General features: G+C 52.5%; 2 protein-coding genes across 7 annotated transcripts in view; both read right to left on the bottom strand.

Moving 5' to 3' along the window:
* Positions 1-1,095: 1,095 nt before the first annotated feature.
* On the bottom strand, positions 1,096-7,992 carry HSP90AB1 (heat shock protein 90 alpha family class B member 1). Of its 2 annotated transcripts, XM_053972264.1 has the most exons (12): positions 7,913-7,992; positions 7,671-7,817; positions 7,285-7,491; positions 6,821-6,980; positions 6,497-6,630; positions 5,733-6,044; positions 5,125-5,290; positions 4,740-4,930; positions 4,312-4,459; positions 3,774-4,042; positions 3,013-3,346; positions 1,096-1,670 (listed from the first exon to the last, which is right to left on the bottom strand). In XM_053972264.1, the coding sequence occupies exons 2-12, from the start codon at positions 7,815-7,817 to the stop codon at positions 1,561-1,563; spliced, it is 2,178 nt and encodes a 725-aa protein (XP_053828239.1). In that variant the 5' UTR covers positions 7,913-7,992; the 3' UTR covers positions 1,096-1,560. The 2 variants fall into 2 exon arrangements, 1 of the variants encoding a protein (XP_053828239.1); XR_008436094.1 differs by lacking the exons at positions 1,096-1,670; positions 7,913-7,992 and adding an exon at positions 3,562-3,668 and having other exon boundaries at positions 3,259-3,346; positions 7,671-7,893.
* A 2,229-nt stretch (positions 7,993-10,221) lies between these two features.
* SLC29A1 (solute carrier family 29 member 1 (Augustine blood group)) overlaps positions 10,222-16,347 on the bottom strand; it is a 32,956-nt gene continuing 26,830 nt past the window's right edge. For all 5 annotated transcript variants that reach the window (XM_053972267.1, XM_053972268.1, XM_053972265.1 and 2 more), the window contains 8 exons: positions 16,156-16,290; positions 15,906-16,003; positions 15,488-15,578; positions 15,280-15,368; positions 15,029-15,137; positions 13,649-13,734; positions 11,795-11,994; positions 10,222-11,256 (listed from right to left, as the gene is read on the bottom strand). In XM_053972267.1, the coding sequence (XP_053828242.1) occupies positions 11,145-11,256; positions 11,795-11,994; positions 13,649-13,734; positions 15,029-15,137; positions 15,280-15,368; positions 15,488-15,578; positions 15,906-16,003; positions 16,156-16,290 (920 nt within the window). In that variant the 3' untranslated portion in view covers positions 10,222-11,144. The remainder of the gene's footprint in view (positions 11,257-11,794; positions 11,995-13,648; positions 13,735-15,028; positions 15,138-15,279; positions 15,369-15,487; positions 15,579-15,905; positions 16,004-16,155; positions 16,291-16,347) is intronic.

Below are 16,347 nucleotides of genomic sequence, written 5' to 3'. Positions count from 1 at the left end.
CTGCACTCACCATCTGCTGACAGACTGAAAATGGAATGTGATTTCCTTTGATTAAAAATAAAACAACAAAAACCCACATTGCCAGGTTAGGAATGGGATACAGCAGGATAACCTTTCTCATTTAAATGTAGATTTAAACAAAACATTAGTGGAAAAAGAAAACCCAGGACATTAACTTAAAAAGTTATTTTTTATTGATTCACTATTTGGCAACACTTGCCTATTGAGAGAGAAATCCTACTTTTAAACAATTTGCTAGCTCAGCTGCCCTAGCAGGCTGCACGCACACAGCAGCTGCACCGGCTGCACAGTGTCTTGGTGTGCAGCAAGGGATTCCAGCAGGCTCTGCCTCCCTGTTGAAGATGGATACTGGCTAAAGCCCATTCTATTTTGTGCCTGTGGCAGCTGGCACGTGGGCAGCAAGAGAACTTAATGCTGGTGTCACTTTTCTCTGACAAACCCCAAGGGCCATTGTGGCCAAAGGTAACAAACCTCAAAGTGTGCGCTCAGTGCAAGGGGCAGCTCAGTCAGAGGTGATGGCCCAGGCTTCTCATCTAGGACACAGATGGAAAGAAGCCAGATACTGCTCAATATCCAATGGCTGCAGAAAGCCAGAAAGGGCAGGCTGGAGGTGGGAGGAAAGGAGTTGAGTCTTTGGCCTAACAGGTGAAGAGAGGCAGCTTGACTGCAATCCTGAGCTATCACTCCACACCCTGCTCCACACTGCAATGGATCAAGCTGATGGCTCCTGCCACTGTCCTGCCCCAGAGGTGCTCAGATCAAACCAGCCAGCAGCAGCTCACCCAGCTGACCCACACATATTGGAAATTTGCTCCCAGGCTGGGGGGCATGCAGCTCTCCAGGTGGAGAATTACTGCTCATTGGAGATGACCCCACCTGCACAGCAGGTCATGTGTTCCTTCCACCCACTTCATCTTGCCAAGGCATGGAAGAGATCAAGATCTCCTAAAGCAGGGCTCAGAAAAGCAGTCAGGGCACAGGGGACACCTACACAGCACAGTCCAGTGCCCTCAGGCGCAGGCTGAGACATTTTCCTCAGAAGAGCAAGCATGAAACACAAGGGACCCCACCATGTAAATCATCAATTCTTTAATTCCAGTACAACAAACTCCAGAAAAATAATCAAACAAAACCCAACCAAAATACATTATGCTATCCTGGGGCTTCAGGGAAGCACTGTTCGGAGGAAAGGCTCTCCCACCCCAATGGAATAAGGACACTGTTTGATGCCTACTGGTAACATGGGACACTCCATGAGGGGGAGAGAGGGGAAGCCTGATGCCTCCTCACTCCTCCACTCCCCATCAGCTGTTCCTACACAAGCAGAAAGACACAGAACAGACAGGCCTCAGGCTACCTGAATCACTACTAACAAACAGGGAATCATGCCATCCTGCACCCTGCCAAAAACAACCCCAACCAAACAGAGCCAAAAGAAGACACCACCAAGAAGTCAGTAGCAGCTGGTGGGAGCAGACCATCTTCTAAGCAAACATGATAGAGGAGAGGTCTGGCAGGTGAAGGAAGAATCTTCCTCCTTTAGTCTACCTCTTCCATGCGGGATGTATCTTCATCTCCCTCCAGAGGGGGGATTTCCTCAGGGACAGCTGCACTGCGCTCCTCTGCAGCCACCTCATCTTCATCTATGCCTGGGAGAGGGGAGAAAAGGAAGAGACAAGGCCTCCAAATGACACCTAATCCCAGATGTACATCCTCTCCCCAGAGTAAACCTGGCTCCTTGCCCCCATCCTGAAGAATGGGGCTATTAGCATCCAATAGTTCACAGAATCAAAGAATATTCTGATTTGGAAGGGACCCACAAAGATCACTGAAGTCCTGCTCCTGGCTTTACACAGGACAGCCCCAAGAATCACACCATGTGCTTCAGAGTGTTGTCCAAACACTTCTTGAATGCTGGCAGACTTGGTGCTGTGACCACTTCCCTGGGGAGTCTGTTCCTTGGCCAATCACTCTCTGGGTAAGAAACCTTTAACTAATATCCAACCTAAACCTCTCCTGACAAAGCTTCATGACATTCCCTTAGGTCCGGTCACTACAGAGAAGGTATCACTGCAGGCCCCTCTGCTTCCCCTGGTGAGGAAGCTGTACAATGCAATGAGGTCACCCCTCAGTCTCCTTTCCTCCAGGCTAAAAACTAATTGTAAGTCAACATTGCTACAAGTTATTGTCAGCTCCAGCACTAATCCTGAAGCAGTACATCTTCCCAGTAAGATCCACACTAGTATGTGGATACTACCTATGCCATTAGAGTGCACTCCTTAGCCAATTGATATTAACTACAAAAGATCTGTCACCCAGCACCACAAAACCTGGAGATTAAGCCAGGAGAATGTGGTTTGAACAGCATGAACATTTCTCTAGAGAAAAATGCAGTAAATCCCGTCAAGTCGCAACTAAAGCAGTTGCAAGACTCTAGAGCTCATCAGTTTCCAACCCTGTAGGTTGCTGTTTCAGTATACTCTGAACAGAAAATTGTACTACCATACAGTCCCCTTACCTGCAACTTGACTAACAGAACACCCTACTCCTACTGAGAGGAGTAGAGAGAGGCAGCACAGAGTTACTAACTTAGTTGTGCCAAGCCACAGCACCTTCTGATTTACATTTTTAGCTAAACAGTGAATTTGGAGGAAAAGGCCGTGTGCAAGCAGAGGCTGTTTCTCCAGATGGGTCACATACCCATGACAGACATTTACTCTGAAGGAATAAAAAGCCTCAGCTTGTCGTCTGAACATCCTGGTGGTGACTCCTGGTGTTGTGGAGGACAGGGCAGTCCACCCAGAGTCCTGAGCCCTCCTGAAGTACTTTGTTCCAGGTTTACACTTTCTCCTGGCCACCCTATGTACAGAGCCACTTCAGCACATCATAGCAGCATGGCTCCCTTACTGGCCTCCCCCTGCCCCTAGACACTAGCCTGACGAGTTAACCTTCAGGCCTGCTGCAGGCTTGAGAAGTTGCATGGATACTCACCAAGCCCGAGTTTGACCATCCTGTAGATGCGGTTGGAGTGGGTCTGGGGATCTTCCAGGGAGAAACCAGAGGACAGCAGAGCAGTCTCAAAGAGTAGCACCACCAGATCTTTAACAGCTTTGTCATTCTTGTCAGCATCAGCCTTCTGGCGAAGGGTTTCTACAATTGGGTGGTCAGGGTTGATCTCCAGATGCTTCTTGGCCATCATATAGCCCATGGTAGAGTTGTCCCGCAGTGCCTGAGCCTTCATGATGCGCTCCATGTTGGCTGTCCAACCGTAGGTGCTGGTGACGATGCAGCAGGGAGATGAGACCAACCGGTTTGAGACGGTGACCTGCCAACATAGCCAAGGGTTAGCTGAGCAAGGCCCCCAAAAGCCCTGGACTGGGCCCAGCCACAGCACACTACAGCCCAAGTCTTTGCCCCTGGTTCACCTGGGGACACCCCAAAGCAAGCAGAGATGCTCCAAGCAGCTCCAGGACTGCTGCAGACTAACTTGGACAGCTCAGCCAGCACTTAGAGCACCCACTGCATGTTTGCCACACTTACCCTCTCCCATCAATGCACGTATTTGGGTCAGTGCCCCTCGCCTGCAGCCTGGCTGCTTAGAGCAAGATGGTGCATGTTGGGATCTCCAGTCTCCTTTAGCGGCTCCTCTGCAGGAGATGAGAGGCATGCATTGAGCGGGGGCCCTCACCTGCAGCACAGAGGACCCAGCCCTCCTCCCTCCAGCACAGGGCTAAGCTCCCTGCCCACCTCACCTTCTCCACCTTCTTGTCCAGGATTTCCTTCATAAGTTTGCAGAGGTTCTCAAACTTGGCCTTGCTCTCCTCCATCTTTTTTTTCTCTTCCTCATCCTCAGGCAGCTCCAGCCCCTCTTTGGTGACTGATACCAGGGTCTTGCCATCAAACTCCTTGAGCTGCTGCACGCAATACTCATCGATGGGCTCTGTCATGTACACCACCTCAAAGCCACGCTTCCGCACACGCTCCACAAAGGCTGAGTTAGCAACCTGCTCCTTACTCTCCCCTGTGTTTATGGAGGGTAGAAATGAAACATCACCAAGAGGTAAGAGCTGGTTACAGCAGGACAAACACCATCAGTCACTTGGGACCCCTAACATAAAACTGGTAGAGCAGCCAGGGTTCTAGGCTTGGTAGCCTTTTCCCCAGCACCCAGGAATGAGCTGTAATTCAGCAGGGATGACCTGCTGAAGGCAGCAGGAAATGTTTTAAATTAGGGTTTATATGCAGGTTACCTGCCTCTGCCTTGCTAGGCTCAGAGGAGCTCTGGCTCACCTGTGATGTAGTATATACTCTTCTGGTTCTCCTTCATACGGGACACATACTCAGAAAGTGAAGTCACCTCATCACCTGACTGGGACGTGTGGTACCGCAGCAGCTCCGAAAGGCGCTTTCGGTTGGTGGAGTCCTCATGGATGCCCAACTGGGGGCAGAAGAGAGGCATGAAGTCTCCAGGACAGGAATTGGATGCACCTGGCCGCCCCTGAGGCACAGCCATCTGCCCAGCTCCTGATCATTTGACTGTTTGGCCTAGGGCAGCCAGAGGGGAGAGGTGCCCACAAAGGCACTCCAAGACATTCACAAGACCCACTCTCTTTATCCTAACACCGATGCAGAGGAGACATAGCATAGGAACAAGATTGCTCCTCAGGCAGATGGGTCATGGGCCCTTCCTTCCTCCAGGTGTAGGGTGCCCAACTCACCTTGAGATTCTTGGAAAAAGCTTCATAAAATTTCTTGTAGTTTTCTTTGTCTTCTGCCAGCTCAGAAAAGAGCTCCAAGCATTTCTTCACAATGTTTTTGCGGATCACTTTGAGGATCTTGCTCTGCTGGAGCATCTCACGAGAAATGTTCAGAGGAAGGTCCTCTGAGTCCACAACACCCCGGATGAAGTCTGCATAGGGAGAATGAAAACAGGCGTCAGGTTAAGGATTCTGAGCTTCAACCCAAAAAGAAAAGAGCTAAAACACTGACTGTTATGCACCCTCACCAGCTAGCACCCCATCCAGTCCCTCTGTTCTGGAAGTGGTACCACAGGCTGTGGGGATCCCAGCTCTGCACTGAGAAGGTGAGGCAGGAGGCTCTTACTTAGGTATTCAGGGATGAGCTCGTCACAGCTGTCCATGATGAAGACCCGCCTCACATACAGCTTAATGTTGTTCTTCTTCTTCTTGTTCTCAAAAAGGTCAAAAGGGGCACGGCGTGGGATGAAAAGCAGGGCCCTGAACTCCAGCTGCCCTTCCACAGAGAAGTGCTGTGGAACCAGGAAAAAAAAAAACCAGCTGCTGGGGTGTTTCACTTCTCCTCTCCCCAGCTCCCACAGCAGGGAGGCTGAACTGCCACTCCTCAGCACTGGGGCTGGCAAGGGGGCACAGCAACATCTCTAGCATCCAAGCAGCCTGTATTTCCTCCTGCTCAGGCCCACTATCCCCTATGTGCCAAGGTTCTCTGGCATACAGCAGGCTTGGACAGAGAAGTCAGTGCTTCTCTGAGACCCCACATCCTCCTATCTTGCTTATGGACTGGCACTGCCAATCCTTCCATCTGCATGGAGTCACAGTGCAGGTTGCTCCATCACCAAGTGGCCTGAGAGTGCTCAGTCCCACAGAGGCACAACTATGGATCCACAACTGTGGATAAGGACTAGAAAGGGGCCCTCTGCCTCTCCCTGGAAGGCAGGGTAGCCCAGCACCCACCTTGACAGCCAAGTGGTCCTCCCAGTCATTGGTGAGGCTCTTGTAGAACTCGCCATACTCCTCCTGGCTGATGTCATCAGGGTTGCGGGTCCAAATTGGTTTGGTCTTGTTCAGCTCCTCCTGGTCAATATATTTCTCCTTGATTTTCTTGGTCTTTTTCTTCTTGCCTTTGTCTCCCTCCTCCTCCTCATCAGAGCCCACATCCTCGATTTTGGGTTTCTCTTCATCTTTGGACACTGACTCTTCCTCCTTCTCATCCTTTTCCTCCTCTGCTTCATCATCACTGATCTCTTTTTCACGTTCTTTCTCCAGCTGTGGAGAAACAAACAAGCAATAGTCAGGTTTAGCCCTAAGTTACCAAGAATCCTTTAGCTCTAGATGAGAAAAATGGTATCCTTCAAGGCCAAACAAATGCATCATCTGGAATCAAAGCTCTTGGAACCAGTCCTCAAAAGCCCCTCATCATGCAACCAAAAGCTGTGTCTGAGAAAAGTGGCAGGAACCCTCCTTTTTCCTGGCTGATTTAAGATGATCTTCAGCTACAGAGATCAAAGGCCTTTAGTGTGGCTGGATACCCACCTCCTTCACCTCCAGTAAGCCCCCAGCCTCAAACCACCTTTGGCCGCAGAAGCTGAGAGCACCACTGCTCAGTACCCAGCAGCCAGGAACTACAGAAGGGACCAAACAATGGGCTCCTGTTTCTAACACCACCCACCCCTGCCTCCAGCTTTCCAGTTGGTCCCCACAGTCCCTTCCTTACGTACATAGAGCGTGATGGGGTAGCCAATGAATTGGGAGTGCTTCTTCACCACCTCTTTCACACGACGCTCCTCCAAGTACTCAGTCTGGTCCTCCTTCAAGTACAGGATCACTTTGGTGCCACGTCCAATGGGCTCACCTGCAGCGTGGGGAGAGAAACATGAGTATTTTGGGGCAGAGAGCAAGTGTGACCAGCTCCTCGAGCCTAAACATTATGTGATACCCAGCATTAACCAGTGTGACTGACAGTGCAGCACGGCTCTAGGCAGCACCAGCGAAAGGGGTGCTTCTGGCAGGAAAACGAGCTTGGCTTTTTGTACAATACGCACCACGGTCAGTTCGGACAGTGAACGAGCCCCCAGCTGATGACTCCCAAGCATACTGCTCATCATCATTGTGCTTGGTAATGACAACCACCTTCTCAGCCACCAGATAGGCGGAATAGAAACCCACGCCGAACTGCCCGATCATGGAGATGTCTGCGCCAGCCTGTGAAAGCAGAGAGCAGCTGCTAAGACCAGTGTGCAGGTAGAAAATGTCTGTGACTGATTCACAGCAGCAAAGAACTGGGTCAAGCACACGGAGAAAAACATGCAAGTGCCAACAGGCAACCAGCTCTACCCTCAGCTCCTCCTTGATGTTGGAAAGATGGGGAAAGCACACTTGAGTAGGCCAACATTTCCCACAGCAAATAAGGCAGCAGGGCCTTTTTATTGTTTATTTATTATTTGTACATTCAGTGCCAGCCTGTAACTCAGGTGCCAGGGAACCCATGCAGCTAAAGGCAACCCACCTGCAGTGCTTCCATGAAGGCTTTGGTCCCGGATTTGGCAATGGTGCCCAGGTTGTTGATGAGGTCTGCTTTTGTCATCCCAATGCCAGTGTCCACCAGAGTCAGTGTGCGGTCCCGGGGGTTGGGGATGATGTCAATTTTCAGGTCTTTCCCACTGTCCAGCTTGGAGGGGTCGGTCAGGCTCTCATAGCGGATCTTATCCAGGGCCTAGGGGAGAGAGGGATGCTCGACACGGCCTCCCTACTCAACAGCCTCCTCCATCCCTCCCCTGCACAAGCCGTCCCGGAGAGCCAGGAATTGGCCTCTCCCCGGGCACCCCTGGAAGGACACCAGCCCGACCGCGAGCCCCGCGGCAGAGGAAGGAGCCCACTCCCGCCCGGGCTCACGTCGGAGGCGTTGGAGATGAGCTCTCGCAGGAAGATCTCCTTATTGGAATAGAAGGTGTTGATAATGAGCGACATGAGCTGGGCGATCTCCGCCTGGAAGGCGAAGGTCTCCGCATCTTCCTCCTCGTGCTGCACTTTCTCGGGCATCTACAAGACAAACACATGACTATTTTCAGTGCATTTTCAGGGCACGAGGGCGATGGCGGCATCAGGCCCAGCCCCATCCCCCGTCCGGTCCCTACCGTCTCGGGCGTGAGGGACCGGCGAAAGAACTAGACCTTCCCCCCGGCCGCTTTTTATAGGCACGGAGCGAGGCGCTGGCTTACGTCACACTGTATCCTTCCGCCTTAAAGGGGTTGTGGTCAGAGAACCACAGATCGATGGTGTATGGGAGACACCGGCGTTGCCGTTTAGCGGCGGCTATGGCGGGGGCGGGCGTGCAATGAATGCTCGGCTTCATGCTGCCGCTCTGCGGTCGCCACCCCCGGCTCTCCGCCGCCCTTGGCCGTGATGCTCGGAGGGCCGCAGGACCAGGACCTCCTAGCGCCACGGCGAGGGGCGGCGGGGAGCCCCGGCGAGGAACTCTTTCCGCGCCCCGTCGCGGAGGAATACAGCTACGGCTACGGCACGGAACCGGGAATCCGCACTGCCCCAGCTTCATCCTGCAGCTCCCGCCGAGGCCGGGAGCCGCGTAGTTCTGCCGGCCTGAAGCTGCGTGGAACTTAAGCACAGCGGATGAAGGGGCGGGGACAGAAGGTGTCAGGGCCGCAGTGTATGGCAGGCCTGTGTCGCGGTTGCAAAACAGTGTTTGGAGACGTTGTCCTTGCAGTGTCAATCAATCTTAAGCCTTACCATTCCAGTATCTGCAGTACTCTGTCCACTTCTGAGCCTCTCAGAACAAGAGAGACATGGAGCCCCTGGAGTCGGTCCAGTGGAGGGTAAAAAAGATGATTAAGGGACAGGAGCATTTCTCTTAAGAGGAAAGGATGAGGGAGCTGGACCTATTCCGTCTCGAGATGACTGAGAAGGGAGCTCATCAATGTCTGTAAGTATCTCAAGGTAGGGTGTGGAGGATAGAGCCAGGCTCTGCTCGGTGCTGCCAAGCAATAGGACAAGAGGCAGAAACCACAAACTGATGCACAGGAAATTCTACCTGAAAATGCATAAGAACTTACTTACTGTGTGAGTGACCCAGCACTGGAACAGATTGCCCACAGAGACTGTGGAGACTCCATCACTGGAGATGCTCAAGAATTGTCTGGACATAGTCCTGCGCCCTGTGCTCTAGGATGACCCTGCTTAGGCAGAGATGGTGGACCAGGTGATTCACTGTGGTCCCTTCCAACCTGACCCATTCTGTGATTCTGTGAAGGCTGTGGGTACAAAAGCCCTGACGAGCAAAAGGAAGCTGGAAGTGGGATGAGGGGACCCGAGCTCCCACATAGGTTTTGGTGCCTGGTGGTGCAGAGGTGATGGCTGTGAATGAATGATGTGGGATAGAGGGAGGGGGAGTCCCGCTGGCAAGCTGGTGTAGTTCACCCCAAGAGCAAGAGGTGGCACTCTCTCTGTTCCCAGGCACAAAGAAAGCTCCCAGGTGCTGTGCTGCAGGGCACTGCACCTCAAAATATGAAGGTGCATCTGCTCTTTATCAGAGCTATCAGTGGTCCCTTGGTGTACCACGAGGGCAGCATCCCTGGCGTGCTGGTGGATGAGAGGCTGGCCATGAGTTCACCATGTGCACCCACAGCTCAGAAAGACAGTGGTGTCCTGGGTTGCATCCAAAGCGGCACAGCCAGCAGGGCAAGGGACAATCTTCTGCTCTGGTGAGAGCCACCTGCAGTGCTGCATCCAGCTCTGGGGTCCCCTGTACAGGAAGGACTTGCACCTGCTGGAGATAGTCTGTAGGGGGAACAACAACACGATCAGAGGGATGGAGCACTTCTACAAGGGATGTCTCAGAGAATTTAGACTGTTCAGCCTAGAGAAAGCTTTGGTGTGACCTAATTGTGGCTTTCCAGTACCTGAAGGGGACCTACAATAAAAATGGACAGGAACAAAGAGTATGTAGTTACAGGACAAGGGGGAATGGTTTCAAACAGAGGGAAGGTTTAGATATTGGGCAAGAAATGCATTACTCTGAGTGTGATGAGGCACTGGAACAGGTTGCCCAGAGAAGCTGTGGATGCCCCACCCCTCAAAGTCTTCAGGGCCAGGCTGCATGGGGCTGCAAGTAACCTGGTTACTGCACTCCACTGGTAGTGGAAATTGTCACAGCCCATGGCAGGGGGTTTGGAACTGGATGATCTTCAAGGCCCCTTGTGACCTGAACCATTCTGATTTTATAATTCTATGATCCCCTTCCCACACTGGCTGTGTCCTCATAGCTGGGCCTGGCTGTGCAGGGCATGCACACACCATTCCCACCATTTCTGATGCTGGTTGCAGGGGACTACAGGATGGTAAGGAAACACCAGTGCCTTCTCACTTCAACCCTTGACCCTCCACAGCCCCTCTCCCCTGTGGCGACAGAGACAAAAACACATACCCAAAGGAGCATTTTGTTCTTTTTATAGAAAATGGCAACTGTATAGACACATTTACACAACAAGGGACAGGAAAGCCAAGGGAGAGGTGAGGCCTTCCCTTGTAGCACACATGGGTAGGGAAGGCAGCTTTGTTGGGAAGGGAGTTGCTGCTTTTCCTCTTGTAACCCACAGTAGAACCTCCTGTCACACAACCAGGAGGCTGAAAAAAAAAACAATGTCAGAATCACAAAAAAAAAACCAAAAAAAAAACCCCCAAAAAAAAAAAGAGAAGCAAGGAGAGGGGGAGAAGGTGGGGTGTGGAGACCTCCTCCTCCCTCAGCCTAGCCACAGTGTTGGCTCTTTCTGTGGCTGGGACACAGATGTCTACACTTTTGGGATACCACTGAGCAGGAGGATGTGCGTATAGCAGAGAGCAGGGATGGTGAGGCTGGCTGGTGCTCTCCTCCCCATCCACAAGTCTACCAGCAGGAGGAGGGTTGTGGGATATTTCCAGGCTGCCTAGGAGGAGAGGAGAGAATCTCCTAGGTGCTTTGGAGACAAGGGCAAGATAAAGAGTAACACTAGTTAGCAGCCTTTCACTCTCTCCGAGCGAGAAAGAGGCTGAAAATGGCTTTTGGCCGTGATCCAGGAAAGTTATGCAGCATGGGAGGCAGCTGGACTTCTTGGAGATCCCGGGGGTCTTACAACACACACAGCATGGGGGAGGAGAAGGCACATAGGCCTGAAGGCATCACACAGCTGAGCATGGCAGGAACCAGGCCAACCCTGCAGGAGTGGAACCGTCCCTGGGTGTAATGTCTGCTGTGGCAGTGTGATTTGGCAGGGACAGGTGTAAGCTGTTGTTTCCCCACAGTGCTGAGGTGTCCAGGGCCTCAGTGGAGGATGCGGAGCCATCTCTTCGTGTCCCTGCACCCTCTGTGTGCCTCTGCTAGATGAGAATTCGGACCAGAAAGGAGACGGCAGCTCCTAGGGCCAAGCCCAGTGACAGGAAAAATGCCATGATAGCTCCAGCTGTCTCTGCTTCGTGCACAAGCACTTTCCTAGGGGAAAAACAGGTATCAGATCCATACTCAGGATGCGTGTCCAGTGCCCTGCTGTTCAGTGGAGCTGGGAAGCTTGTCTGCAGCAGAGGAATGGCTCCCAGAGCTACAAAAGCTCCAAGTCTCCACACTGTTGGCTCATAAAGTGCATCAGGCAGGCCACCCCGAAGCTCCTGGCACCAGGGACATCCCTTTCTGACCCCTGTGGGGCTCCTTGTGCTGCCTGTGCTGGGCAAAGCTGCTCACCCTACTGTGGGTGCTGTGCCATGCTTTGCTCCCCTCCAGATCTCTGCTGCATCCAGCCCCTTCCCCTGTGTGGCAGGTGGGGAAAACAGAGAGCCCAGATAGCCTCCTCATCCCTAGGATATGGAGGCACAAGCCTAGGAGATGGGACACTGTGGGTAGTGACAATTCCCTTCTGTGCCTGCGGCCTCTTCTCCAGATGCCAGAGCTGGGCAGAGCTAGATTCCACAAGTCATTCCAGGGCTGGCATCTGGGGGCATAACCAACCCTTCCCTTGTCCCCAGCTCGCACTCACTTTGGCCCGAAGCACATGCAAAGGCTGGCCAGGTAGCCATTGGAGATGGAGAAGAAGATCATGAAGATGATGTACCAGGCGTCATGAGCGAACACAACAGGCAGGTAGTAACGGGGTTTCACGTTGCACAGCATGAAAAGAGGGACAAAGATGACACGGAGGACCACCATCACTGGCAGGAGGCAGCTGTCCATTCCGGGCTGGGAGAAAAACACAGATTGCTGAGCCGCTGAGAATTGGACATTCCCCATCCCATGGCATGCTGGCAGGGGCTCTACATAGGCTGTCCCTACTGCACCAGGGCTGTGGAGGAGCCACAGAGATGGCAAAGCTGCTGACAGACTTCTCGGCTTCAACAAATCTCAGCATCACCATCTGCAGTCATAAGTAGGTTCTAGGTCTGAAAGCCCTGTCACAGGTGACTTGAAGCAGCACTAGAGCCAAAATACTGAGCCAGGCTTGTGGGCAACTGTTAAGCCCTTGCTGGCAATAGACAGGCAGGCAAGAGAGCTTTGTGCACACTCATGCAGTGAGCCAGCATGCAGAACAAGGGTGGCTGAGGTAAATCCCCTCTGGCACCTCAGTGCCTGCAAACTGGGCTTTAGCCAGCTCTTCAGCGTCCTACACCATCCTCCAGCAAGCAGGGCAAGATCCAGCAATCCGAGAAAGGGATTAAGCTGAGCTTGTTTTGGAATGTGCTGGGAAAGGCATGGACCGACTTACAGTCTCCTTAGATCTTACCAGAGTTCCTGAGCAACTAAGGCTGGGACAAAGAAGGAGATACCATCCCCCTGTGTTGTCCCTGCAGCTGGGACTAAGGCAGCCCCTGGACCAAGACAGGCCTCATCCCCTCAGTGAGGTGCCAGGTTCACAAATGACAGGGTTCACTGGTCTGAGGTGAGGAGAGACCCACAGCTGCCTTGGGAGCTGCTGGGCTGGCATGGCCACAGGAAACTCCATGAACACAGGAGGAAACTAAGGTTAGGCCAGCTGCCGTGTCTATGGGGCAAACTGGAGACAGCAGCTGCCTCTCCTCCTTGAGGAGAAAAAGAGTGAGCGGGGCCCCAACTAGGGAAATGTGGCCCAAACCACATGCAGTCAGACTTTCCACACTGCCTTGTTTTGGAAACATCTCCTGCTGGGTCATCCCACCATGGAGGCTGTGGCCTCGACACCAGGCAAGGCGGCTCATGGCCAAGACCAAAGGCAAGAGGCAGTGATGGCAAGCGGAGAAGCAGCTCCAGGCCGTGGGGAAGGCAGGCCCAGGCAGACCCCATGCGGCATGTGGTCCTGAGGAACTTCTCTAAACAAACAGCCTGAACAATACAGGGGGAAACAGTGCTTGGGCGGTGGGTGAAGGGGCAGGAAGAGGCCCAGACAGGAAAGCCCCTTTCCTTGCCCATCCTGGGGAGATGAGAGCAAGGGGATGTGGCAGGGGAGAGTACTGTGACCCACATGGCATGGCCCTGCCCTGCTCTCAGGACAAGGGTCTTTGAAGCAGCTGTGTCCTGTGCCAAGGCCAGAGGTTTTATTTTCGGCTGCCCTGTCTTTCACCCTCTTTCCCTGTCGCCATCCTGTCTCGTCGTTTGCATAGCTGGAGTGAAGGTTTGTTTACAGAGAAGCTGAAATTGAGGAGGCAGCTTCATCCAAGCCATGTTGAAAGAGAGGTGGGAGGACAGAACAACACTGTGATTCTCGGCTCTGACCCATAAATCTGCGCTTAAAACTTAAAGCAGGAGTTATCTCTGCACCTCCTCCCTTCTCCAAGCCATGGATAGCAGCCCCAGTGACAGCTGTGGCTGAAGGACCTAGGGATAGACACTGCCTGGCATCTGCTCCCTGCCCCATACTTACCCATGTGAAGAGGGCAGTGAGACTCCGTCCTGTCCAGTCAAAGACGTTAAAAAGCAGGAAGCAGGAGACAGGAATGAAGTAGAGACCTGAAGAAGGGAATGGCCAGTGAGAATCCAAGTGTGTCCCAATCCCTCATACCCACTGCACAGAGACTGACTGTCTTTCAGGTCTAGGGCCTATTAGTTTCCCATTAAGGCCTGGAATGGTCTCCCAGCCAGGCTGGCGTCCACATCCAAACCATCACGCACAGTGGTTCCCTCTTCCTTCCAGCATTCTGTATTGGGTTTGTGTGGCAAGGTTTCGGTAATTGGGTGGGCTACAGGGCAGCTTCTGAGAGAAGCTGCTAGAAGCACCCCTAAGTCTGACAGAGCCAATGTCAGATGGCTCCAAGACAGACCCAGCACTGGGGAAGGCCACCAGTGACAGCGGTAGAGCCTATGGGATGATATATTAAAAAGGGAAAAAAAAATCTCAACATGTGCAATTGCACCCAGAGAGAGAAGTGAGAATATGTGACAGAAACAGCTCCGCAGACACCAAAACCAGTGGAAAAGGAGGGGGAGAATGCGCTCCAGATGTCAGAGCAAAAATTCCCCTACAGCCTGTGGTGAAGACCATGGTGAGGCAGACTGCCCTCCTGCAGCCCAAGGTGGTCCACAGTGAGTCAATATCTACCTGCTGCCTGTGACGACTACCCTACTGTGAAGCTGGTTTGCCAGCAGGACTTATGACCCTGCAGGGGACCCACACTGGAACAGTCTGTTCCTGAAGGACCATGTCCCATGGAAGGGACCCAGGCTGAAGCAGTTCATGAAAAACTGCAGCCCATGGGAAGCACTCACATTGGACTTCAAGGAGGACTGCCTCCCATGAGAGGGTCCCCATGCTGGAGGAGGGGAAGAATGGGAAGTGTTCTCCCCCTGAAAAGGAAGCAGTGGCAGAGGAAATGTGTGAAGAACTGACTGCAACCCTCATTCCCCATCCTCCTGCACTACTGCAAAGGGAAGAGATAAAGAAATTGTAAATAAACTTAGGCCTGGGAAGAAAGGAGGAGCAAGTGGAAGGTGTTTAATTATTTAGTTTTTATTTCTCATTATACTACTGTGATTTGACTGGTAAATAAATTATATTAATTTTCCCCAAGTTGAGTCTGTTTTGCCTGTGACAGTAATTGATGAGTGATCTCTCACTGTCCTTACCTCGACCCAAAAGCCCTTTGTCATATTTTATCTCTCCTGTCCAGCTGGAGTGGCTTTGGAGTGCACCTGGCATCCAGACAGGGTTACCCCACCACACATACCTTCAAGCCCCACCTTCTTTTCTCCCATTTACCTTGTTCTCAGTTTTTACCTACCTCACCCCCATCCCAGGCACACTTACCCCATTTGTTTTCCTCTCCAAGGACAGTGGACACTTTAGCTGTGATGGCAGGGAAGACGCCGATGGTGACAGTGAAGACGAAGCAGACAGACAGAGCCAAGACCCAGAGCTAGGCAGATGAAAGAAAAATGCTGGTACCAAACACAGGGCAAGAGACCAGTGCAGGGCTGGTCTCCTCTCCCCATGCTCTCCTACACCTGTGCCCATCCCAAAAGGAAGGGCAGGACAAGGCTTGCTGGAAATTCACAGACCTTCTTAAAAATAGCAATGACAGAGGGCTGCTCATCAGGGTTGTGGACAGGGATGATCTTTGAGTTATTCTGCTCCATCCCATTCTCGTCTGCAGGGAGAAACACAAGTAGGGTATAGCAGACCCCAAAAAGCTGAGATCTAACTCAGTCCTTCTATCTCATTCTTTAAGCTCTTTCTCTTTCCCTTTTCCTTCTCTCAGCCCCTCACCTTTCTTAATCAGGTCTCTCTTGGTCTCCAGCTCTGCACTGTACACGCGGTACTCTGTCTTGTCCTTCATGGAGTAGTATCGGAAGAAATCCTGCAGAGAGACAGGAGGGAGAACTCATTCTTGGGGGCAGAAAGAAGGCTGCCAGGGGCTGTGTGACAACAGCAGGTATGGGCAATATGGGCAAAGTATTCCTTCCAATTATGTCCAATATTGATGCTTTCCTGCTTACCCAGGGACTCAGATACCCCAAGTATATGGGTATCTGTGGTGGGAAGTATCCCAGAGTGCTCCCTTGGGACAAAGGAGAACCTGCCCTGACACACGAGGTGGAGGCTGCTAGTGGGCCACGGTTCTTGTGCTGGGATGCGCCAAGGTCCGATGTCCCCAAGCCCTTCCCTACCAGGACAGCAGTCTCACCATGTGAGGCAGAATTACGTAGGAGACGATTGCCAGCACGATCGTCACACAGGCGGTGGTGAAGTAACCGATGAAGCTCTCGGGTTGCTGGGCACCAACTGAGAGCATAGGAAGGGAGAGGAAAGGAAGATGATGACAGCTGAGAGGAGCAAGGCCCTGCTGCCATCTTCCATACAGCATGACCTCGGCAGATGCTGTGATAGCAGTGATCTGGGAAGGCCCTGTCGTGTGCAAGGTAGGGATTACTCACTGGCAATACTGAAGATCATTGCCAAAGCAGCGAAGGTGCCTGCCAAGCCCTGCCCGCTCATGATGGGGGCCGTGTAGCTGACAGGCAGGAGCCCTGCCAGCCCAAACAGGCTGCCCTGGAGAATGGCGCCGAAGGCTGCAAAGGGGAAAGAGGAGCAGAAATGAGAAACCAAAGACAAGGACAGACTGCACC

Source organism: Vidua macroura, chromosome 3 (assembly GCF_024509145.1).
Source record: "Vidua macroura isolate BioBank_ID:100142 chromosome 3, ASM2450914v1, whole genome shotgun sequence".
In the NCBI taxonomy this organism is placed as follows: domain Eukaryota; kingdom Metazoa; phylum Chordata; class Aves; order Passeriformes; family Viduidae; genus Vidua; species Vidua macroura.
This window is presented reverse-complemented; position numbering and strand designations above follow the sequence as displayed.

Excerpts from the sequence above, each read along its gene's own strand:
- HSP90AB1 (XM_053972264.1), bottom strand. The coding sequence starts at position 7,817 with ATGCCCGAGAAAGTGCAGCACGAGGAGGAAGATGCGGAGACCTTCGCC. Across the intron at positions 6,045-6,496 it reads GCTACCCCATCACGCTCTAT|CTGGAGAAAGAACGTGAAAA; the intron begins GTACGTAAGGAA and ends GTTTCTCCACAG. Across the intron at positions 1,671-3,012 it reads GATGGTCAAACTCGGGCTTG|GCATAGATGAAGATGAGGTG; the intron begins GTGAGTATCCAT and ends CCCCTCTCCCAG.